The 22,340-nt window shown below is 59.0% G+C and overlaps 4 protein-coding genes across 4 annotated transcripts in view; 2 read left to right on the plus strand and 2 right to left on the minus strand.

The window, feature by feature from the left end:
- The window catches only part of VOLCADRAFT_92598 (uncharacterized protein), a gene marked incomplete at both ends in the record, with an annotated part of 21,332 nt that extends 11,634 nt beyond the window's left edge, over nt 1-9,698 (minus strand). The window contains 15 exons of the mRNA XM_002952026.1: nt 366-654; nt 1,278-1,444; nt 1,509-1,517; nt 2,243-2,370; nt 2,797-3,366; nt 3,734-3,928; nt 4,574-4,746; nt 5,148-5,238; nt 6,073-6,213; nt 6,829-7,053; nt 7,436-7,516; nt 7,849-8,007; nt 8,491-8,673; nt 9,272-9,342; nt 9,560-9,698. Of these exons, the coding sequence (XP_002952072.1) occupies nt 366-654; nt 1,278-1,444; nt 1,509-1,517; nt 2,243-2,370; nt 2,797-3,366; nt 3,734-3,928; nt 4,574-4,746; nt 5,148-5,238; nt 6,073-6,213; nt 6,829-7,053; nt 7,436-7,516; nt 7,849-8,007; nt 8,491-8,673; nt 9,272-9,342; nt 9,560-9,698 (2,621 nt within the window). The remainder of the gene's footprint in view (nt 1-365; nt 655-1,277; nt 1,445-1,508; nt 1,518-2,242; nt 2,371-2,796; nt 3,367-3,733; nt 3,929-4,573; nt 4,747-5,147; nt 5,239-6,072; nt 6,214-6,828; nt 7,054-7,435; nt 7,517-7,848; nt 8,008-8,490; nt 8,674-9,271; nt 9,343-9,559) is intronic.
- Nucleotides 9,699-10,069: 371 nt separating this feature from the next.
- On the plus strand, nt 10,070-14,631 carry VOLCADRAFT_81699 (uncharacterized protein). Its single transcript, XM_002951956.1, has 5 exons — nt 10,070-10,841; nt 12,160-12,516; nt 12,868-13,077; nt 13,539-13,629; nt 14,218-14,631. The coding sequence occupies exons 1-5, from the start codon at nt 10,230-10,232 to the stop codon at nt 14,277-14,279; spliced, it is 1,332 nt and encodes a 443-aa protein (XP_002952002.1). The 5' UTR covers nt 10,070-10,229; the 3' UTR covers nt 14,280-14,631.
- A 735-nt stretch (nt 14,632-15,366) lies between these two features.
- Nucleotides 15,367-18,035, plus strand: VOLCADRAFT_75232 (uncharacterized protein). The gene is made up of 4 exons (XM_002951957.1): nt 15,367-15,534; nt 15,951-16,139; nt 16,460-16,516; nt 17,029-18,035. Exons 1-4 carry the CDS (start codon nt 15,436-15,438, stop codon nt 17,194-17,196), a joined length of 513 nt encoding a protein of 170 aa, XP_002952003.1. The 5' UTR covers nt 15,367-15,435; the 3' UTR covers nt 17,197-18,035.
- Nucleotides 18,036-19,789: 1,754 nt separating this feature from the next.
- On the minus strand, nt 19,790-22,038 carry VOLCADRAFT_92601 (uncharacterized protein; the record flags this gene model as incomplete). Its single annotated transcript, XM_002952027.1, has 5 exons — nt 19,790-19,864; nt 20,690-20,811; nt 20,940-21,006; nt 21,282-21,330; nt 22,013-22,038. The coding sequence occupies 5 exons, from the start codon at nt 22,036-22,038 to the stop codon at nt 19,790-19,792; spliced, it is 339 nt and encodes a 112-aa protein (XP_002952073.1).
- Nucleotides 22,039-22,340: the final 302 nt, after the last annotated feature.

Genomic DNA, 22,340 nt, shown 5'->3' on the forward strand with positions numbered 1-22,340 from the left:
GTTAGATGTGGTTCAGATGCTGATCTGGAGCCTGGTGTCGCAGCACGGGGTGTTGTAGCGGGGTGTCAAGCTGCAACAACACGGGGAGATGCCAGCCGGAACGAGGCATGCATGCAGTGGTGCACGCACGCTAACTTCCCCCTTTTCCACACCCTCCTCAGGTATCTATCTATCTATCTCCCTCTCTCTCTCTCTCTATTGTCGCCCAAGTCATCCACTACCAAGCCGCTATGCCAAAGCTTCTCTAACTTCGCAATCCGCAGGGTCCCTGCGCACTTATACGACGCACATTTTCAGACACAACTTCATCGTTTTCGCCTCCACAACCGCGGTTATTGCATGCTTACAGGGGTCCTCTTCCGTACCGTCTGAGCACTTTTTGGAGCAGATCCGTGTCGGACAGCACGGGACCCAGCGTGTGTGTATGGGCACGTTTCCCGCCTCCTCCGCCTCCTTCACCAGCGCTCCAGCCCTTCCCGGCCGGATCAGTATCCCCCCCGGGCAGCATGCTGGCGGCCAGCAGGGAGCAGGCCCCGCCACCTGACCCCAGTGCGCCCTCCGCCACCAACTGCTGTGGATCCGAAACCACCGGCAGGCGGAACACCATGGCGCGCTTATCCAGATCCGCCAGCTGTACAACAAGACGTACGCCTCCTGGAATGACCGGGAGCGGCGGCGGTAGGGGTTGGGCGGATTGGACGGGTTGGACGGGTTGGGCATTACGAGGTCAAGTAGGCGGGTGTCGTCCATGGCGGAGGGTGGCCAGGGTGGCGGGTTCGCTTGCGCCTTTGTATGCGATGGGGGGGCTATGGGGGTTGCTGTAGAGGGCTGCTGGCCTAGATGGGAGACCTAGTCTGCCTTGGGCCGCCTCGCACGTGAATGGATTCAACTCCGATTGCCGGTAGGTTACTGCCAGCCAGAACGTGAGCTGTGTGTGCCCCGCGCCTTGGTTAAAACTCCCCAGGCTTTTAAACGCGCGGGGTGCTTGCTCTCGACAAGATGACATCCTCCGTATTGGATTCCCTAAAATCAAATGCTCGGTAGAACGCTCCTCCGAATCCTGCGCACACAAACCATACATCTTGGCAGCAGCTCGGGTTGCCTGATCGGGTTACCTGATCGATCGAGATTTCGGATTCAAAACATTTGGGTTCCAAACATCCTTAACAGGCGCCAAGCGGCATGCAAGGTCACACAAGCCACGCATTCCCAGCCGCTTTCCCCTACCACCAACCCCCCCGATCCAGACCCTGCAGCCGCACAACACGTCCACCTACCAAGTTCCACTTCCTCAAACTCGTGCGACACCTCGACCCTCTTTCCGGTCACACCCATATCCGGACGCTGGGATGCTGGCAAGCCGCCAGCAGTTGCCGCACCAAGAACTTGGTCTAACAGGTCGTACAGTCGTACCGTCAACCGCCCAACCACGCGGCCGCGGCGCCTGGTTATGGTGGCAACAACACGGGCGCAAGGAAACTCCTAGACAGCTGCTGCACGACCCGCACCCGCACATGCTGCGCGACAACACGACAAGGCGGGATAGGACAGGGGAGAGCCGGACCGAGGGCGGGAAGGAGGAAGGAGGGAAGGAGGGAAGGAGGGAAGGAGGGAAGGAGGGAAGGAGGGAAGGAGGGAAGGAGGGAAGGAGGGAAGGAGGGAAGGAGGGAAGGAGGGAAGGAGGGAAGGAGGGAAGGAGGGAAGGAGGGAAGGAGGGAAGGAGGGAAGGAGGGAAGGAGGGAAGGAGGGAAGGAGGGAAGGAGGGAAGGAGGGAAGGAGGGAAGGAGGGAAGGAGGGAAGGAGGGAAGGAGGGAAGGAGGGAAGGAGGGAAGGAGGGAAGGAGGGAAGGAGGGAAGGAGGGAAGGAGGGAAGGAGGGAAGGAGGGAAGGAGGGAAGGAGGGAAGGAGGGAAGGAGGGAAGGAGGGAAGGAGGGAAGGAGGGAAGGAGGGAAGGAGGGAAGGAGGCGTACCAACTACCCAGACCGCGCCACAAGAAGCGATGATGTCAGCAATGATGTGACACGGCCGGCCGGCATGTGGTGCAACAAGAGTGCCTCACATCTGAATAAGTGGACAACAAGCACATGCACATACACCCATAATTGCAAAGACACAGCGATCCCACTTGAACACTGCCATGTGCGTACGTTTCTGCCTGTCTGTCTGTCTGCCTGTCTGTCTGTATACCTCCAGGCCATCTTTCCTCATAGCACAGGCATACATAGACACATGACGCGCCGTACCTTACGGAAGTGGTGACGTACATGGCCAGTCCCACCGGCACATTGTTCAGCGGCCTAGTGAGGGTGAACACAAACACAGAGGGTTGTAGCGCCACCGAGGCAGCGGCCTCCGCGAGGTGCTGCAGCTGCTGCGCGGGGGACACACCCGGAGGGGGAGGAGGCGGGGCGGGCAGCCAGCGCAGCCGGCTCTTGGCGGACTGCTTATCCACGGACACCTGTGCGCGCAGAGAACAAGGTGACCACCGCGGGTTTATTTACGAATAAACGGGGTTCGTGGGTTCACAAAGACATAGTTTTCGTACGTTTTAGGTGATTTTAGTGAGTTTCAGCGGGATGTTGCTGAAGGGTGGGAAGATGAGATGAACAAGCAGATTCGGATGAGCGGGACAGCGGCACGCAGTGTATTGTGGTTGATGGCAGCAGCTGCAGTGCGGCATTGTAACTCCTCCGTGCCCGCTATCCTCCCCCCCCCGGCACCTGATATGGGCATATACGTGGCCACCTGCTCCATCCCGTGAGCCCCCGGGGCCCCTCCCGCACACGCCATCTCCCACCTTGAAGTAGCAGAAGACCCCCTGGCCCTGGACCTGGCCCACCCCCGTCGATGGCTCCTCTGCAGTCATGCCGCTCAAGGGCAATGTGGGATTCAGCATCAGGCTGGACCCATCATCGGCGTCATCAGCGGAGAGGGTCTTGTCCTCGGCGCTGCTGGCGGCGGCGGCGCCGCCGCCGCCACCGCCGCCAGCAGCGCCAGGACCCGCGGTGTCTTCCTCCTCCTCCAGCAGATCATCCATGGATCCGCTTGGGGCGGGCGCCGCCACCGTACGGCCGCCGCCGCCGCCGAGGCGCTGTCGGACGTGGTGAAGTGACCCAGACAGAATTCGTGGCAGCCATCCCAAGGGAAGGTAAAAGCGGCCGGCGGCGGCGCCACCGCCGCTCGCTGCCGTTGCGGGTCCACCTGCGCCGCCGCCCGACTTGTCGTCAGGTGGTTCAAAAGGAGGAGTCTGCAGCTGTGCCCGGACATTCTGCTGCTGGCGCCTGCGTCTCAACCGCTCCAGGAAGGGGCCCATGCCGCGGGTGACGGAAGGCGAGGCGAAGGGAACGGAGGGCACGGGGGCTGATCCCTGCGGCATGAACGGCAGGGCAGCCTGTCCGCGACGGTACGGCGACGAACAATCCAGCACGGCGACGAACACATACATACATACACACATGCATGCATACACAAGCAACATGCACCCGTTGCCATCCATTCCGTCAGTCCTCATGGACCTCGGAGCAAAAGGCCTGGGGAGCACCCGGGAAGCGTAGGCTCACGCAAACCACTGCTGCAGGAGGCTGTACAAGTACTTGATTTATCCGATATCACGCGCCCCTCTTCCATCCCGACGCGCGAGTGAAAACCTAGAATGCCTGCTGCCCGCCACCACAGGCCCTGCCTCAGGCCCGTCCCACACGGGGCCACAAGGCGCAACTCCGCGCTCCCCTCACCGCGGATGGCAGCGCGGCCTTGGCGGCGGTCTGGAGGCCCCGGGAACGCTCCCGGTCACCTCCCCGAGCGTCCCGTGGGTCGCGGACGTTGCTGCTGACGCGGTATGCCTCCAGCCGCACACGCTTCTTGGATGTGCCGCCCTGCGAGGCCCCCTGGAGCAACGTGTCGTAGCTTAGATCCACCAGCCCCACCACCTGCACCATATCACCATCAGGTGCAGCAGAGAAGGGTTGACGGCAGATGAATGTCCGCATGATGTATGTATGTATGTATGTATGTATGTATGTATGTATGTATGTATGTATGTATGTATGTATGTATGTATGTATGTATGTATGTATGTATGTATGTATGTATGTATGTATGTATGTGTGCGTGATTCTCGGTATAGGGGAGATGACGGATAGCGGACGGTAGAAATGGGCTCAGCACAACATCAGAGCCTAACATGCCCCTCTTTTCCTCTCGCCCTTCCTCTCGCCCTTCCTCACTCCCTCTCACTCCCAAGCAGCACAAGACCGAGCGTAGGGTGCACATGGGGGGAGTGGATGTGTGAAGACGGAAGCTGCGGAGGGCGCAAAGGCACTAACGGGAAAGAGCTCTCGAAGCCGGAAACAGGGCGCGAGGAGCGCTCGTTGGAGCGCACGAAACCATTGTAAACTCACGAACCAGGCGCATGGAAAGCAGGTGCAGCATGCGCCTCCGCTCCCACAAACCCCTTGCAGGCTTGTACTCCGTCCCTGTCCGCTCCGATCCTCGCTCCACCCACCCACCCCCAGCAGCAGCGGCAATAGCAGCAAAAAACGGACACAGCAGTAGCAGCAGCAGCAGCAGCTCACCGATAACTTAAGTGCCACCACGCATGGCTCCTCGTACAGTGTCCCCAGAGGGCTGTGCACCACCTGCGGCATGGACTTGCTGCCGCAGGGCGCGGACAGGTTACTGGTCACCACACCCGCCTCGCCCAGGTCGGCAGGAGCCACGGTGGGCAGGCTGTAGGGGCACTGGGCGGCTGCAGGCAGTCCGGAAAAGGCAGGCGAGAACGGGACGAGAAGGGGGGAAAAAGACAGAAGGGGAAGTCATATGATGATGGTCTACAGGTTTGATCGTATCCCCGGTGTGGCCCCTGGGTGTGGTCACTGGGTGAGAAACACAGCGGAAAAACACATACACATACAAACATACACGCACATACACATACAGAGAGAGATGTTGGCACAGGGATCAGGAGGGGGACGTTGAGGGAGTCCCCGTAGGAAGGGCTTGAGGGGAGGGAGGCTGGGGAGAGGACCCTACCCCAGCGCTGCGAGGTTGCAGGGGACTGGGAGTACTCCCGGCAGGGAGGTGAAGAGGGGTGAGTGCCCGCCCGGGGGGCCCCCCCCACCACAGGTTATGAGGATCCCGCGGCCTCACCTCTGTCCACCACCTCCGGCTCCACCCATGCCGCCACGTGCAGCTCTCCGCAGGTTCCCGGTTCCACCTGTCCGGTCTCCTCGTCAATGGCCTGAACGACAGCAGCAGCAACAACAACAACAACAGCAGCAACCAGGAGCGGGATGCCTCGAGGTGGGCGTAAGGGGAGCGGTGGGAAGTACGCATGCGGGGCTAGGAAAGGAAAAGGAGTTGGTGGAGCACACAAGGTGGGGGGTTTGAGACGGACGCACAGCGGTCACAAATGACACGTTGTCCCACCACACACGCACCTCCCGGCGCTTCCCTCCTGGACCCCTCGCCCCCAAACAATTCTCGTAAAAGCCCGCAACTCGCGACCCGCCTCATGAATGCATGCATCGAACTCCAAGCTCCGCCTCCATTTCAACCACCGGTGGCTCTCCCCACCTCACCGGAATCTAAACCCACCTGGATTCAACCGACAACAAGTGGGCCCTACCATACAGTACGACGCCCAGGTGCGAAGTTAGTTACAACGCATGAGCATCATTCCCTCCCCTTCACACCGCGATGAGCCGCCTGTGTGTTTTCCTGTCCCCGCTTCGCCCCCACAAGGCAGACACCCAAAAGGATGTTAACAGTAGCAAAGCGCCCCGGACCCCCCCCCAGGTCCTATTACTGCTCTCATATTACGCTTGTACATGAGCGTCGGTCATTCTCCAACAAAGGAAATCTCCACCGGGCGCCGCACAAGCGGACATCCAGGGCATCCAGCAGTAGCTCACCCAAGCTAAGGGCGTCAGCTGCGCCGGCCAGCTGCGAAAACCTGCACACCGAACGCCGCCTATCCTTTCTCTTCCTCACCCCCCCTTTACCTTCCCCCACAAACACACCTTCCTATGGGTCCCCCTCCCGCCCCTCCCTCCCCCTTCGAGCCCCACCCCACCTGCAGCTCCAGCACGGTGCTGAGCGGGTGCGGGTTCTCCACCTCCAACATGGGCCCCAGCAGCAGCTCCGCCTGACCCACCAACACGTCGTCCGGTTCACTGCACCACACCTCCAGAACCACACGGCCGCCAGGAGCGCCCTGAGGGGGGGAGAGTGTAAGGGGGTATTAGCAGGGGTGCGGCACGGCGGCGGCAGCGCGGTGGTGTGGGGCTGAGGGAGCGGCAACTGTACGCGGAACAGGACCCAGCGGGGGTTGGGGGGGACGCCAGGAAGGACATTTGGGTGCATTCGGAGGGGGGGAATGGGGAGGGGCCGTAATTGCCGGAGGTTCGAGGACGCTGGGGGGCCCCTTTCCCCCCCCCCCGGGGCGGTGCTGGTTGGGAAACATGAGGAATGTATTTCACACGATCACACAAACCTCGCTGTGTACATGCACTGTTGCGAAGCCGGGTGGGTTGCGAAGCCGGGTTGCCGCCATTGGGTTGGGTTGGGGGGGGGAGGGTCTGGGGAGGATTTGGGGGATGCCGTGCCCAGAGGTGTCCGGGTGCCGTCTAAGACGCGGAGGATCAGGTGTCCTGCTGGAGAGGCTCTTGTAGTACAGCATCTGCCCACCTCCAGCACCTCATATTATTATTGCAGATTTCAGGGTCAGCCTCAACCCACGCCCAGCCTCACCCTCACCCCACACTCCCCACTACATCCCACCGCACCGCATCCCACCCCGCGCCGCCCAACCCCACGCCCACCCCTTTACCTCTAGGCAGGACCTTGGCAGGCTGAACACCTCGTTCCATTGCACCGTGTTGCTGTTGCCGCCTCCCCACGCTACCCCTCCTCCACCCCCTGCCCCGCCTCCCCCTTGCGCGACGGGGGCCGCCTGCGTGCTCCCACGCAGCTGCCCGCCCACCAGCAGCAGACAGGAGCAGCTGTAGTCCATACCCTCAAAGCTTGGCCACACGAGATGCCGCCCCTGCCGGACCTGAGGCCGTGAAAGAGGCGTTTGGGACAATGCGGCGTCTGGCATTCATTCGGCGTAACGTTACACGGTGCCGGGCGTGTGCTTTTTTAATTACGCGTGCGTATGTATGTATATGTGTGTAAGTTGTGGAGGCGAGGGCAGTGTGCAATGCAAATGGGCCAATGGGGGAGAGTCAGCATGTGTGGAAGGCATGAGGAGGAGGGGAGGGACACCAGTACAGGATGGGGGGGGGAGGAGCTCGTACACCGGGTCGGGGGGCCACTACGTGGCACGGTAGGCTGGGTTGCTTCAACCCACAGACGACTGATAAGGAAGTGACGCGACCGTGCCCAAGAGATCTGCTGTACTGCTGTGCTGTCGTACATTGACGGTGTTGTCGTACCTGGATGTATACGGGTCGTGAGGCGGCCGCGGGCGACCCCTGGACAGCCCCGGTAGCCCCGGCAGCTAAATCACCGATGGGCTGCAGGGGGGGGAGTGGGGGGAGGGGTGGGCGGGTGGGTGGATCGCGGGGTTTTGAGCATTACGACAGCGGACGTGCACCAGCAGCTTGAGCAGTGCGGGCGGGGAGAGAGAGGCGGAAGACCGCGGGGCCGCCGAGTGGAGGCTGGTTGGAGGGGTGAAGAGGTGTCACAAACGTACGACAACATGGCACGTGGGCTTTCGTCGCCTTCAACCCTGTCGTACATCATTGGTGGGCAGGTTCCCGCCGCTGCAGCCATGTTCTCCTCCCCCCTACCTACCCACATACCTACCCACCTACCTACCTAACTAACTAACCAACCCCCAACCCACCTTGCCGCCTTCGCCGCCGCCCGAGGTCATCATCAGGCCCCGCTGGCCCGCCGCTGGCCCGAATCGCACCCTCCGCCGGCTCCGTGGCAGCAGACGATACGGCCGCAACAGCTTGACCACGTTGACCAGCCTCACCAGGTTGACCCACCTGACCACGTCCTGCGAAGCGTTACGAAGGGGACGTGAGTGAGGGCAGGGGGAGGGCGGGGGAGGGTACCGGGCGGCTGACCAGAGGGCGGGCGTGTACACCCCGTGTCGAGAATCAACCAGAGGGGACGCTTGCGGCCGGAGGTGGTTCCCCAGGGTGTTTGGGTTGCGCGTGTGTCTGTGTCTCTCTCTCTCTCTATGTGTGTGTGTATAAGGGGGAGGGATAGATTAGGAAGGGACCAAAAAGGGCGACTTAAAAGTACGAGCCTTGGTGGCTAGCTCCCGACTTCGCTTCGTAGAGGGGAGGGCGAAGTGACCAACCCCACCACCCACCACCCACGATCAACACCAGCATCATCAACACCAGCATCGACATCACTGCGCCGCAGCGCAATGCACGTTCGCGAGATGCCATCCAGCAGCCAACCAACATCTTCAACATCCCCCCCCCCGGCCGCCCTCCCCCCAATCCCTAACGCCGCAACATGTCCCCACCTGCACTCGGGTTGTGGATACGGGTACCGCGTGGTGGGGTCGGCCGACGTGCTTGCGACTGGAGCCCGGGCTGTGGCTGTGGCCGCGGCCCGCGGGGTCCCACCCCCGGCTGGCGCTTCCCTCCAGCGGGCCCGAGGCAGGCCGCGGCACCAGCGACACGGTACGGCGACGGGGAGGCATCTCCTGGAGCAGCAGGGAGGGGAGGGGAGGGGAAAACGAACCACGAGCGAGTGAAAAGCTGATGGCAGGGGCAAAGGAAGGGAGGGCCCCACTCCTGCTGGCTGGCGGTGGCGGAGCACGTGCTATGTGTAGTCCTTCGGTGCGGCGCTGTGCTGTGCTGTGCAGTGTGGAGATAGGACCGCTGCTCAAGATGATGGAAAGGGGCCATGGGCTTGGACTGAGTCCTAGGACCCCCAGTGCTGGGACCGGACACGTCACCACCGCCTGACCCAAATGGGGGCGGTCGTATGCGCTCCAGCGTCACTCCGAAACCAGCTGGGACGCGGGTAAGTACTGGACTGTACAGGGATGGGTCTCCGGGAGCCAGTTCCGCGAACCGCCGCCGCGAAATGGGTCTTCACCGCCTCACATGTGAGGTAGCGCTCAGCCCTCTCACCAGCTCGCGGTAATAGCGCTGCTCAGTTGACCTGGCCGCGTCGCCATCGCCGCCTCCACCGTCGCCCTCATCGCCGCTGGCGGTGGCGCCGGGACCCGCCACGTCCACCTCCGCCTCCGTCGTCTCCACTGCTGCTGGTGCAGCTGAACGACTCCCTGCGCCCACCAGCAGGTGCACGTTACACGTGTCGCGGGGTACGGGCGAGCAGTAGGGTCTGTAATGAGGGCAGGTGCGTGCTGGGCGCAGGGGCCAGCTGGCCTCGATGTTCGCCAGGTTAGCGTGTAGCAACTTGTCAGGAAGCTGGAGGGATCGGGGAGTTTCGCAATGCATCTGCAAGAGTGCTGTTTCCTCCTCCCCTCCGCCAGAAAACCCAACTCCACCCGTGTGCGCGGGATACGGGAGCCACGTTCCCGGCCGAGGATGATAATTGATTGGGGCGACGTTGGTTCTCACCTGGTCGCCAGGCACGCTTCAACGTGTCGGAAAAGGCCGCCAGGAGCCCTTTGCGGCCGCTGCCATGACCTCCGCCGGGTTTCACGGGTTTAATGGAGGCTCGCGGCGACTCAGGAGGAGCGTCCAGGCTGTTGCGCATGGTTCCCGTCTAGTTTCGAATTCCTGCTATTTCATGCATCTTATCCCTCGCCGTATGTATGCAACGAGGCATATTACTGACATGGTATCATTATAATTTATGTTATCAGCTCTGTCCTGCTGAGCCAGGGTTCCGCCGAAAGCTACAAGTGGCAAAGAATGTGGTTGTTGGGCAGTTCGGAGTTGACCATTGACCCGTGACATCAAAAGTTTCATTGGCAAAAACCACACGTCATAGAATTGGCTAGACGTATTTACTTAGTCAGTCGGGGAGTTGCTCTCGCAGTCGGTTGGGACAGCTGTTGTGCAAAAGTTGCCATAGGCGAGGCATCAAATCAGGAGTTGCACATATAAGTATTATGACGTGAATTGTTCATTTATTTCCAGATCTAAAGGTTTGATTCTACATATTATGATAGAGTAGGGAGAGATTGCCAGGTTCGCTCAGGTGCAACGGCTGTAAGGTCGGACCTGCCGCCTCACAAGTCGTCATCAGCATCGCGATAGAACGCACGCATCAAGTCACGTCGCGATGAAATCCGGGTCACCCTCAAAGACGTCATCGCGGCGTCGCGGTTTCCGCCTCGAACACCTCGCCGGTTTCTTTGTCGCTGCTGCGGTAATCTTCTTCGTGTATAGCGTATTCCAGGCTAGCCTTGGCGGCAGTGGCAGCGGCGGATCCACGGGGGCAGGCAGCTTGGGATTCCGCACCCGCTCTCTGGTTCATCTCGGTGGCAATGGCCAAGCGTCGACCGCGGAAGCCGCATCACCCAGCCCATGCCCTGAAGCCCATGTGAGAACAGAGAAGGTTACCGTCACAAAGCTGGTGTATGGCAGCACCGTACAAAACCCGCGCGCATACCATGTTGTCACGACGGCGGCCGGGTTTTCAAACCACTGGCAAGCCCGCATTCATTACTACTGGTACAAGAAGCAGCGGGACGCCTGTCTCCGTGAGGCAGTATGCGATATGGGCGGTTTCACACGTATCCTGCACAGCGGCAAGGCAGACGACCTCATGGATGAGATCCCTACCGTCGTGGTGGACCCCCTGCCGCCCTCCATCTCCAAGAACTCGACATACATTGTGCTGAACCGGCCATACGCGTTCATCCAGTGGATCAACAAAGTCAGCATTCCGGAGGTGAGCCGGCGATGCGATGTGGGTGTGTGGGTCTGTGGGTGTGGGGCATCGCTCGTGCACAGGCCAGGAAGGCGGACACCGGGGTCATGAATCCCCGAGCTCATAAGGCCCCCTGAGGGCTTTCAAAACACCTGGTGGATCTTATTCCTGGTAGGGTCCAGAGATGGACGCATGTGAGCGAATGAGTAAGTGCGCAGCGGGTCGGTTGAGCAGGTTAGAGTCAGGGAGCGTCAAGAAGAAGGGAATGAAGAGGCTGTGTTGGCGTGAGGTTGTCGCTCCAATGGGGCTGACCCTCACTTGCCGATAGGCCAGCCTGGCATGAGCAGAGCAGGGTGTGTATGGCGGGTTACAGGTCTCCTGGATTTCTCCCAGAGACGCGAGACTGGACGCATGATGGGCCCGTAGGTCTGGTGATCGTACTGGTTTGTATCATGGTCCGCGGGAGAAGGGGGTCCGCTGCGGGGCGCCGCGCCGTCCTCCCCGGTTCACCCGCATACCGACAGCCTTGGGGAAGGGGCGGTCCAGGGGTGACCAAGGCCATAAGGTCGCCGGAAGCCGACGGCTGCTGGCCGTTGGGGCCCATTGCTGCGACTTGGATGTGCCTAAAGCAGCACGTGCGTTGGTTGCTCTCAATCTCCCCTCCACACCTACCTAGACACATGGCGGTGTTGAGAGGGGAACCAGATGCAGTCCACCATGGTAAATTCTAACCATACAACTTTTCTAAGAAGCACAGAGCACAGGGCACAGGGTTCAGCCCCCCTGCGGTCCTTAGCACCTGCCTGGTAGGGCCGGAAAAAACTCTTTAATGGTAGAGCATCATGTCATGGGAATAGCGCCTGTCCTAGTCACCCGCCGTGTCGGAGGTAAAGGTTGGATGTTTACAAGCCGTGTGCTTACCTGATGATTCTGTCCTTCGCACCGCTCACTGACCGCGTGTCGGAACCCCCTTCCCCCCTGCGTGTCGGAACCCCCCTTCGTTTGCCGCCGGCTGCAATACTCACTGGACGTCACTCGGCCCATGGCTTTTTCCGCAACCTCCGCCTTGCTGCTGTGGCCGTCACGGGACGCGGATGCCCCTGTGGAACACTGCTGCCGCCTCCCAACGTGCCACACGACCGCCACCGCCAACATTCCCGCCGCCTGCCATCGTCGTCGGCCGCCTTTTCACTGGTCCTGGACATTTAATTAACTCCTCTACCCTTCCGCCGATGCCGCCGATGTCCGCCTTCACCTCTACCACCGCCACCATCTCTGATGCCGACGCCAATCCTTCCGGCCACATTGCTGATGCCAACGTCAACGCCTCACCTTTTAGAAATACTTCGTCATGTGCGAGACGGACCACCTGTTCATGCGACCGATGCCTAACCTAATGAACGGCGAGTCTCAAGGTGCGGCGTTGTTCTCCTACATCGTGCCCTGGGACTACCCGGCCATTGTGCGCAAGTTCATCGGCAATGTGAGCGACGAGGAGATTCACCGTGTGCCGCAAATCGGCAACAGTCCCACCTTTGTGAGCGTGGACGAGTTCCGCGTCGTGGCACCTCTCTGGTACAACACCACGCTGGAGATTTACGAGGACAAGGAAGCGCATGATGCGTGGAACTGGGTGCTGGAGATGTACGGGTACTCGCTGGCGACATACCGCGCGCGCCAGAATGTCAACATGAAGGTGTGTGTGTGGGGGGGGGAACTCGCGACACGTCTGGGAGATGTGGAGTATATGCAGGGTATATATGTGCCCTATATATAGCACTTTATATACCGTTTATATTATATATATAACCCTTATATATACTGTACCCTCATAGCATGAGGGTCTGATTTGTACGCCAATTTGTTACTGATGGCGCAAGGAGGAGCGCAGTTGGTGGGGTCGGCGACGGCAGGCCCTGATACGCGGCAGATCAGCTTGCCGGTCTGTTCCGCCGCAACGCCCATCTGCGACACCTTTCTCCGGGAGCTTCCCTCTTCCTCCGCATTATAGTGACCCTCGTGGCAACATACACATTACCCTCAACAGGTTCACCCTAACATGCTGGCGCACCCACCATTCGACAAGGAGGAGGTCGACTACGAGGGGCGACCCTTCTACCTGCTGCATCTCACCTACCCCTGTCGCTACGACAAGGATGGCAACATGACGGACAACAGCACCCTGACAGCCTACGCCTTTGACAAGCGGGACTACAGCTCCAAGCCGCCCGCACGCAACCTGCCGGAGCCCCCGCTGGTACGGGGGTTATGTGGGTTTGTGCTGCTTTCGTTCAGCCCCAGGGAACGGGCCCCGGGCCCCTTCCTGCCCTCGGACGTCCGCAGATCGACCGGGACCCGCATCGGATTAAAATCCGCATGCGAATGAATAGATGTGTTCGGACATTGCAGGGGTGCTTGTCGGCCAGGGCGGAATGCTGACGCCGGGTTGGCCGGCTGGTTGGTTTTCAAAGATCTGGGGAACAGAGCGCAAGGGAAGACCAGCGAACGCTGGCGGAGGAGGAGAAGGAGGAGGGCTGCCGCCAGTTTGGGTTCCGTTTGGTGGACTGGATCGGGATAGTTCGCTGATGATTAGGCTTGTTTGGGGGGCATCGGCATCGCTGGGGGTAGACCGTGGCCCTTCCCACGATGCCCTCATCTCTGTTTCCTACGTGGCCTGGCGCGTTCCCTCCGTCCTGCATTCCGCCCCCCGCTTCGCAGTTCGTTCGCAACAATTTGGTGCGGCTGATTGTGGCCATGGTGAACGAGGCGACGGAAAACCTCCCCTGCTGGGACGACTATGTGGCTACCAGTAAGTTCGTTTGTGGATTGGCTTGTGCTGTGCTGCTTGGGGGGGTTTCAGGGTGTTTTTGCGTGTGGGCTAGGGCTTAGCCGCGTCCTTGTGCAAGGTGGACGGAGTGTTGGTACAGGCATGGATGGATGTGCATGTTCGCGGTTGTCCACACGGGTGCGCAAGTGCGTGGCGTGCGGATAATTGGGCACGTCTATGGCGGCTCATCACTTGGTTTACTTTCAGTGCCATCGTGGCTCGGGATCGGAACCGAAGATTGTTATTACGCGGCGGGGGTTGGATAGTGTGCTCCGGGATGGGCCGTTTGTTTGGATCTCGGGGCTGGTATAATCGACAACACGGCCGCTTGAAGGAAAATCCAGATTACCAACATACAGAGTGATGTTGAATTGTAGTGATGGTTTTGGGGCTCAGCTCGACGGCATGGGAATCACCATCACCGTGTATCCCTTGCCTTGAATGTGACCCGCACATGCATGTTGCTCCACCCTGTCCTGTACCTGTCTTTCCTTCTGCCGTCAGCTCGCGCGGGACTGATTTTACTTTCCCGCTCGGACCCTCTCCCCCCGTTCGGAATCCGCCACACAGGCAAAGTGACCAAGTGCAATCAGCACAAACAAGGCGGGACTGCTTTGCTAGCCTCGACGTAGCGCCGGGGACACTGGGCAAGCTAGCTCCTAGCGATGCAGGATGGTGTACTTAGCTGCAGCTATCATGGATGCTTGTTGGAAGGGTTAGTGTGGCGCGTATTGGGTTCTGCACTGGTGCCGTAACGTGACGTGACTTTGGCCAGGGCCCGGCGACGGATGGCTATTATATTGCGATAATTGCATAATGCGCGCATGCTTAATAAAGCGCGCGCTGATTAGAGTCGTGCTACTGCTAAGGTGCATGGTGACATTGGTGATTCCGCGGGCGATTTCGTGAAACCCAGGTCGTTAAAGTCGTACGGACGTGTGTGATCAAGGCTCCAAAACTTGGGAATAACCTATTTTCATATTATTAATGTCGTGATCTCCATAACAATACTTGTAACGAATTTTGGGTAAAAGGGTGCAGAGCGCGAAAGCGTTTCTGAAGAAGCAAATTTGTAGACCGCTTGTAAACTTACCACAGGTAACCAATTAACGACAGATCAATGACCGGAACATCCGCCGAGAGGGCAAATCGGGTATTCGTGAAACTGTCGTCGAGGGCGGATGGCGTCGACTGTGGCGCTTCTGCATCTACATTGCGAGGTGAAATACAGATATTTATACTTGCTTAGGCGGATTGAACCTGTGAAGAAACGTGTGGTACACCGCTTGGTCGTAGCTGATTCTATCGGAGCATCAGCTAGCGGGGCCACGCCTTCACCCTCCGTCGCCCCATCCGAGCAGCAACGGGTAAGATTCTCATCCATTGATTCACGACAACTGCATTCTGTTGGGTCACCTTGGCCTACCTTTTGCAAGCCCATGAATCCATCAAGTTCACGTAACACACGGCACGCTGAAACCCGAACCTCTTCCCCATGCGCACCGCAACGACAAACAGCATTCTCTCTAATCCGACAGAGCCACCCGTCTACACCCTGTTTGACATCCATGCCCCGGTGCGCTTCAGATTCCCTCCAGCTGCTCCTATGCGGCCGCTTCCACGTCCTCGCCGCCACTACCTTCATCCCTTCCATCCACATCTGGAAGCTGCCCCATGATACCAGCGGATGGCGGCACCCTCAACCCGCTCAACAACATCCCCGCGGGTCTCACCACACAGCCTGCCCCGCCGGGTCTCAGCACGCAGCGCCAGACGTCTAACATCCCCATGGCCCCGCCCAGCAAGCTGCCGCCCCACCAGCAGCCTGGGCATGACTACTGGGTTTACCCATCGGAGCAAATGTTTTACAACGCCATGAAGCGGAAGGTGGATGATCGGGTCTGAGAAGCAGGAGGGGAAGCACGTGAGCCGATTGGGAAGGAAAGAGAGGCAATATGTGGCGTTGTGTTGTGGAAAGGAATGTTGAAGGTGAATGTTGAAATGGTGTAAAGGCGGAAAAGCTTACGGTGAGGGGCGATTGCAAAGAGGCCCCGGAGGGGGAAATTACAGTAGACGGAATTACAGTTTGCGCTGCCTGTCCTGTGTGGCTGAGTTCCGTAGCCTGAGTTCTGCAGCTATTCCTTTGGAGCGCTAACGCTGCCGGCAGTACCCCCACCAGTACCCCCGCGGTGGTGACCCACCCCACCCCTCACCCCGCACACCCCTCTCTTCGCCGACCCCGCGTGTCCCCCGCTGTGCTATGTGCCCCGCCTGGCCCCCGCCTGGCCACGCGCCGCTCGCAGGGCTGGGACCCACAAACTGAGGACATGCGCAATGTGGTGGCGATTCACAACTCCGTCAACGAACGGGCCTGGAGGGAGGTGATGGCTTGGGAACGGCTGCACTGCGAGGAGTGCCCCAATCCGCGACTCAAGCGCTTCCAGGGCCGACCGAGTGATCTCAGTCCCAAGGCACGGCTGCTCAACTTCGTGGTGGGTTGTATCGACGGTTGTCTGACAGCTCGCGGCACCGGGCGCAGTGGCCACTTGGGACAAGTTAGTAACCGCATTGCCGTGTATGCCGTATTGCAAAGACACTGCCATCAGCAGTATGTCTCTCTCTCTGTGTCTCTCTCTCTTTCCACCGTTTTTTCAGATCGCGTTGGGTTTCTTAGGGGGAAGCTACTTGCGGAGCTGTTCGATGGGTTGCCTAACCACTTTCCTGCCGCTCCAGGTGTATGGAAACCCCCACCGCTGCATGCGGTACAAGCGGTTCGTGTTGCCCCCGTCTCCCTCCACTTCCCGCCCTCCAGGGTTTCGGCCTCCCGTTTGACCGGCACGACTGGGTTGTGGATCGCTGCGGCCGGGAGGTGAGGGGTTTGGCACGGTTTTGGACGGACGAGCCCCGGTTATGGCGTCTGAGCCCAAGACGATGACGATGGCGACGAAGGGGACCTCGCGGGCTAGACCTGTGACGGCAACACCCACCCACTCACAGCGGGGCCCACCTGGGGGGCCCGTAAGGCCAAATCCCACGCTTCGGCCCTCCTACCGCAGCTCCTACCGCAGCTCTGCCACCTGCTCCACCATCTGAAAACAACGCAGTACCTTTCGCTGTCGGTTTGACCCTCCAGTCGGCATTTCCACTGGCGAGGCCCTCTCCTCGAAGACTTCTGTGTGTGTGTGTGTGTGTGTGTTTCCCTTGGGCCCTACTTCCTGATCCTGGCGAGTACCGCACCGACCTGTTAGAGAATCAACTTACTCTCTCTGTTGCTCTCGCCAACCGCACCGTTTGAAAGGCCACCTCCTGGCATTACCTGGCCTGGCCTGCTGCTCCTTGGCGCATCAGAGAAAATGCATCCTTTTGTTTTGTCGTCCGCAGGTGCGCTACGTGATTGATTTTTACAACGGCGCTCCGCAGCCAGGCCAAGCTGCCCCTGTGGCCTTCTTCCTGGACGTGCGACCCGCCCTGGACTCCGTGGAGGCTGTTTGGGACCGGATACGGATGCAGGTCGCCTGGGTGGTCAGTGGCCGGTGGATGGAGCGATGACACAGGCGGATGACAGCTGACAGCGGTTCGGGGTTGCTAACGGTTACGGCGGTAGTAGTGGGTAGGGTGGGATGGCCCTGGGTGTTGCTGATGGATTCAGGCCATATCGCCTGCACAGCCGTTTCGAGACATGTTAATCGTGTTTTCCGGTGATGGTGGTTGTGGTGGTATGTGCTGGCCTGCGTGAGAGACGCTATGAGTGCAGATTAGCTAGCATGCCTCGGGCGGCAGGGCTGAGGCTTGAGGGAGTCCGTTGCTTCCCGGTATGCGGTATGGGGTGCTGCTGACAGCTGAACAGGAGGAAGCAGTACGGGCGGAACCCGACTGTGCCCGGGGCATGTGGAGTCGTGGCAGGAGTCCAAGGTACCGGGCCCATAGGTGTGAGGAGCGCTCAGGGCTGGCCATGGATGTGGAGCCAGGGGCGACGTACGTCTGCTGTGACCTAATGGCAGGGACCAATATTGCGAGTGCGTTGTGGGTACAAGAGACAAGGCTGTTTCTTTGAGCAGCAACCCCTTTGACTTCTCGTACAGATAGATGTAGTTCAGGTTTGGGTGACGAGCAACTCTCTGTTTGGATGGCCTCGACAGGTTACATTGATAATGCCTCGTTATAATAACAGCGACGATGAATGACAGGTCTTGATCAAGGGGAAAAGGCTTTATCACATCAAAAGTCTAAGAAGCTTCGATGTACGTTTAACTCCGTATCCTGTGCTTTGTGCCAGTGCTGAATAGGATAGCATATGCAGTCCTGGATTGACTCCGTTTTACTAAGTTGCTGGTTACGCTCTTATCTGCGCTTCGAATCTGTCCAACGTGTAAAGAATTGTATTATGCATACTGCCCACGAGCTTTAAGCATTAAACTACTTTTAAGAATTCACATGAAAGCTCTTAATTAAATATTTATTAGCCGCTTCATACTGTTTCTGGGCCCAGCCAAGGCATTGAGGGTACTATACTAAGTGACGGCGCGGTTTGGAAGAAAGAGCTCACCCATCTCTTTTCCTATGGAGGGCACAAGAAGCGTTGGTGAAGTGGGGCCCAGCGGCTTTCGCAACCTCGAACCCATAAACCGGGCGCAGCGGGATGCACTACGAGACAAGGACTATCTCGAGAAATCGCGCCTTGTAGCCCGGAGGAGGAACATCTTGCAGCCACCAGAGAACTACATGGGCGATCCTGTTGTGCCACCACGCCAAGCCCCGTCGTACTGTGACGAACACGACAGGTTTAACCGGGATGTGGCCATGGAGAACTATCACCGGAAGCATGAAGCCCTTCAAAAGAAGGAGGTACGCTTGTGCAACTCGCGTAACGGATGCCCGGACGTTGGGGCCTCGCTGCCAGGGGTTCCCTGCTCGAACCCCGCCACGTCCCCCCCTGCGGTGCATGGCTGTGGCTGCAGGAGCTGTACGCCGCAAACCGTGTAGTCCATTACAATCGGGAATATGGTATCAAGGCCGCTGACAAGGCCCTAGAGCAGCGGGACGCAACCAAGTTTGAAATGGCGCGGAACACGGGGACAGGGGCCCGACGGAACCAGAGCGGTGAATCCTACAACATCATCAGCTTGGACTATAACCGGAATAACAGCGGCCAGACGCTGGCATCGCAGGTGCGAAGGCGACGTCCAGAAGCGGGTCCTCCTTACAAACGTTTTTGCACCTTTACTTGCCGTCCACCGGGCGTCTAAACCCAGGAGTGCAGCCGCTCGACAAGAGCGCTACTGCCTTCCCGCATCACCATCGCGTTCTCTGAGTGGCGAACTACTGCCGCCCCGCAGCGGCTCCGTCCCCCTCTTGCCTCATATCCCACCGGGTGTCCCACATGCCCCAGGCATACATAGCCGTGAAGTTTCGCGAAGTTCATCCTCCCGGCCGTCGGTGGTTTTGTTCCCCGTTGTCCGGTTGCCCTCTCCTGCAGCCTCGCGGAGCGCCTTCACCCCTCCAATCGAACACTTTGGGGTTCCCCCCTCTCTCTCCCCCTGCAGGATGCGGCTTACCAGGAGCGACGGCAGCTGCGCGCTGCAAACCTGCACGCCAAATCCCACAGCGTCACGCACAACATCATCACGGGGGAGCCCGTCAGGATGCCCATGCCCGCTAAGCCGCAATGACCTGAAACCCACGAAACAACAATACACCGTGGCTTCGACGAGCGAGCCCCGCGAGCTAACAGCATCAGCCAGGGCGCTGCGCCCGCGGGCCACAACATGTGGCTTCTGCGTGGAGCCACAGCGGCAACACCCCCCCTCCCCCGAAGCACTTGTCCGCGTCCGTAGGTGTAGCAGCTCGTGCACCAGTACCGCTGGCGTCGTGGTGCTTTGCAGTTTGACTGCGTGCGCCCTTACGGAAGGCGGCAGGGCACCGCTAATGTCGCCACCACTGCACTACTACGTTGGCATGCGGTTATTTGAAATGAGGTTGGAGAAGAGGAAGAGCAGCAGGGGATGGTGGAGAGGTTTGCTCGTTCGCCGGGCTGGGAGGCAGCGGCGGTGGTGCCGTCTAGGTAGCAGGCTGCGCCGCAGTGTACAGGCACGCGCTGCGGTACGGCAGCACTTGGTCACAGGTTGTCGGAGTGTGGTGACGGCTAATTTTGTTGGGCGCGCTTGCCCTGGCAGCGGACATAGACGTCGTACAGCCCCAGTGTGCCGAATAAGAGGCCCTGCGTGAAGGCAAAGGCGGACCGAAACAGCGAGAGCGGTTGGGAGAGGGAGTTCGGGTTCAGTATGTAGTGTAGTGTAGTGTAGTGTAGTGTAGTGTAATGTAGTGTAGTGTAGCAGCAGGAGGTCGTGTTGAGGGAGGGTTAGGCTAGGGAAGACAGGGCGCGGGTGGCGACACCGCGGGTGAAGGACACACACCAGCTGCTGGGACTGAGGGAATTTCGTGTCTTTCCGAGAAGCGAGCGTTGTGTACTGCACAGTACGCGGAAACTGCGCACTACTAAGGAGCTTGGGGCTGCTTCCTGCTTGCACCTAGGGCCGTCCCGGAAAGTGCTGGAGGAGAATACAGCAGCGCCAAGCGTGTTTTCGTTTCGTGTAGCAGGACCGCTGTAACTGCCTTCTTGTCAGAGCGCAGTTTGAAGAGCTTTACGGTCCATTAGGTGCTCCATCACGAGCGCATGACGCTTTTTAGCCAAAAATGGAGATTTTCGACCCCGGACAGGCGGAGGATTGCTAGGTGGGCTCTGCTCGGCACAATTGTAGTGGCATGATAGGTATATGTCTCTTGTCCAATTGCTTACTACTCACGTACGGTGCCAGTTAAAAGTAAACGTCTTGGCATTGAGGCGACAAGCGGCTGTGACCTGCCATTTGTGAACCCTGACTTTACTACCTCGTATTACGCTTTTACTTTACATACATATATATGCATATGATTGCCAGACCTGAGCTGGCGAACGAACTAGCCGAGGGGTGGTATCTTCTGTCTGTGTGTATGTCTGTATGTCTGGCAGGAAAACCAACCCCCAACACCCACACACCCTCACCCGGGCGCCGGCCTGGAGCGGTGGGTAGCCCTGTCTCTGCGCGTACATCGCCGTGATGGCCGCCACTACCGAATGAGCTACCAGGATGAACCACCAGGCCTGCTGGGCCAGCACCTCCTGGTCTGGATTTGGGAGGAGGAGGGGAGCGGGGAGGGAGGGGAGAGGTGGGGAGTATATGAAGATTCCGACACTTGACACCTTCAATCTTACAGCAGCACAGCGTCTGCCTTAACAATATCCGCGTACCCACCCGTTGTGAGCACTCCGATGCGGCTCCAGTCTCCCGAGAAACCAGCGTCCGCAAGCGCACCGTAGGCCTGCAGTGAGGGGCCGCATGTGTGTGTGTGTGTGAGTGTGCGCCCGTGTGGTGTATATGTGTGTAATGTGTGTGTATGCCGGGGAGGGACGCGAGAGCGGGGTGTACGGGTGTGGATTGGGTAGCGCACGACGGGTTTCCCGGGCCAAGCGTGTTGTCCGTGACCAGGCACCCATCGGGGCAATCCGGGGAGTCGCCCCCAAGCACGCGACCCGGAACATGCATGCACGGCGACCTGGTGCGGGGCCCCCTGCACGCCATCGTTAGTCCACCCACCAGGAGCTCCCCACCCTGGACCAGGTTGTAAACTCCACTGCTGATGGATCTGCAGTCAGAAAAAGCCAGCATCGGATGAGAGACTGCAAGCGCGTGCGTATGGGTTCCTGCAATACCCAGATGTCCGTGTCCGGAAGGGATAAGGCGCGGCAACCTTGCTTGCACCGGTATCCGCGAGGCAGTCAAGAGGGCCTCCAAGAAGGCTTAATGCACGATGACCTACATTTCTGTTGGCCAGAGCTTATAAGAGCTAGGAGCAGGCCATTGGTCATCCACCCCGGCCTGTGCAAGTATAGCGGGTCTAAGCTGACGCGCTGGCAAACTGGCTGGATAAGGCAAGCAACAACTACCTCTAAGGTACTTAGGAGCAAGATGTTGGCGCTGAAGAGTTATGGCTCGGGCTGTTCTCGATGTGTACATCGTTATGCGACAAGGCTCCCGGAGGACGTTGTTACCTAGAGTCACACAAGTTTTCCGGTTGTAATTGTTAAGCATAAGTATCAAAATGAAAACGCACCAGATGAACCAAGTATTGCGATTTAAGTTCGTTGGGGCAACTGACGCCCACGGCATGCAAGCAAAGAGATGGTTGAGCAGACGACGCCGTAGATGAGCTAAATCATCATAGCAAGGACTCAAGCAGCTTCTACGGAAGAAAGGAACCCGACTTCAGCCGGAGCTGCACCCAGCTCGGAGTCCGTCTATGGCAGCTCCAATCGTTTTTCATATACCTTGCACCATGCCTTGCGTAATTCATGTTTGCACACCGACCCATATCCTTGTGACCCAAGCGCTCTGCACACGTCCGGCCCTCGTCCATGCCACAGCCATGTCACACCGACGCCAGCCAACCAACGGAAATACCTGAAGCACCTCATCATTTAAACCTGGTATTCTCCGCAATTATTACACGCAGCATCAACGGGCGTCAAGGAGCGAAGGACCTCCTCCCTTTAAGCTGCTGGTAGAGACCTTAATACCTCATCCATACCGCCACCAAAAACCACCACTTCTCATCCTCCACTACGAGAAGCCGCTTTCCTCGTCTTCACTATATTT

The sequence above is a fragment of the Volvox carteri genome (assembly GCF_000143455.1).
Source record: "Volvox carteri f. nagariensis unplaced genomic scaffold VOLCAscaffold_27, whole genome shotgun sequence".
NCBI lineage: Eukaryota > Viridiplantae > Chlorophyta > Chlorophyceae > Chlamydomonadales > Volvocaceae > Volvox > Volvox carteri.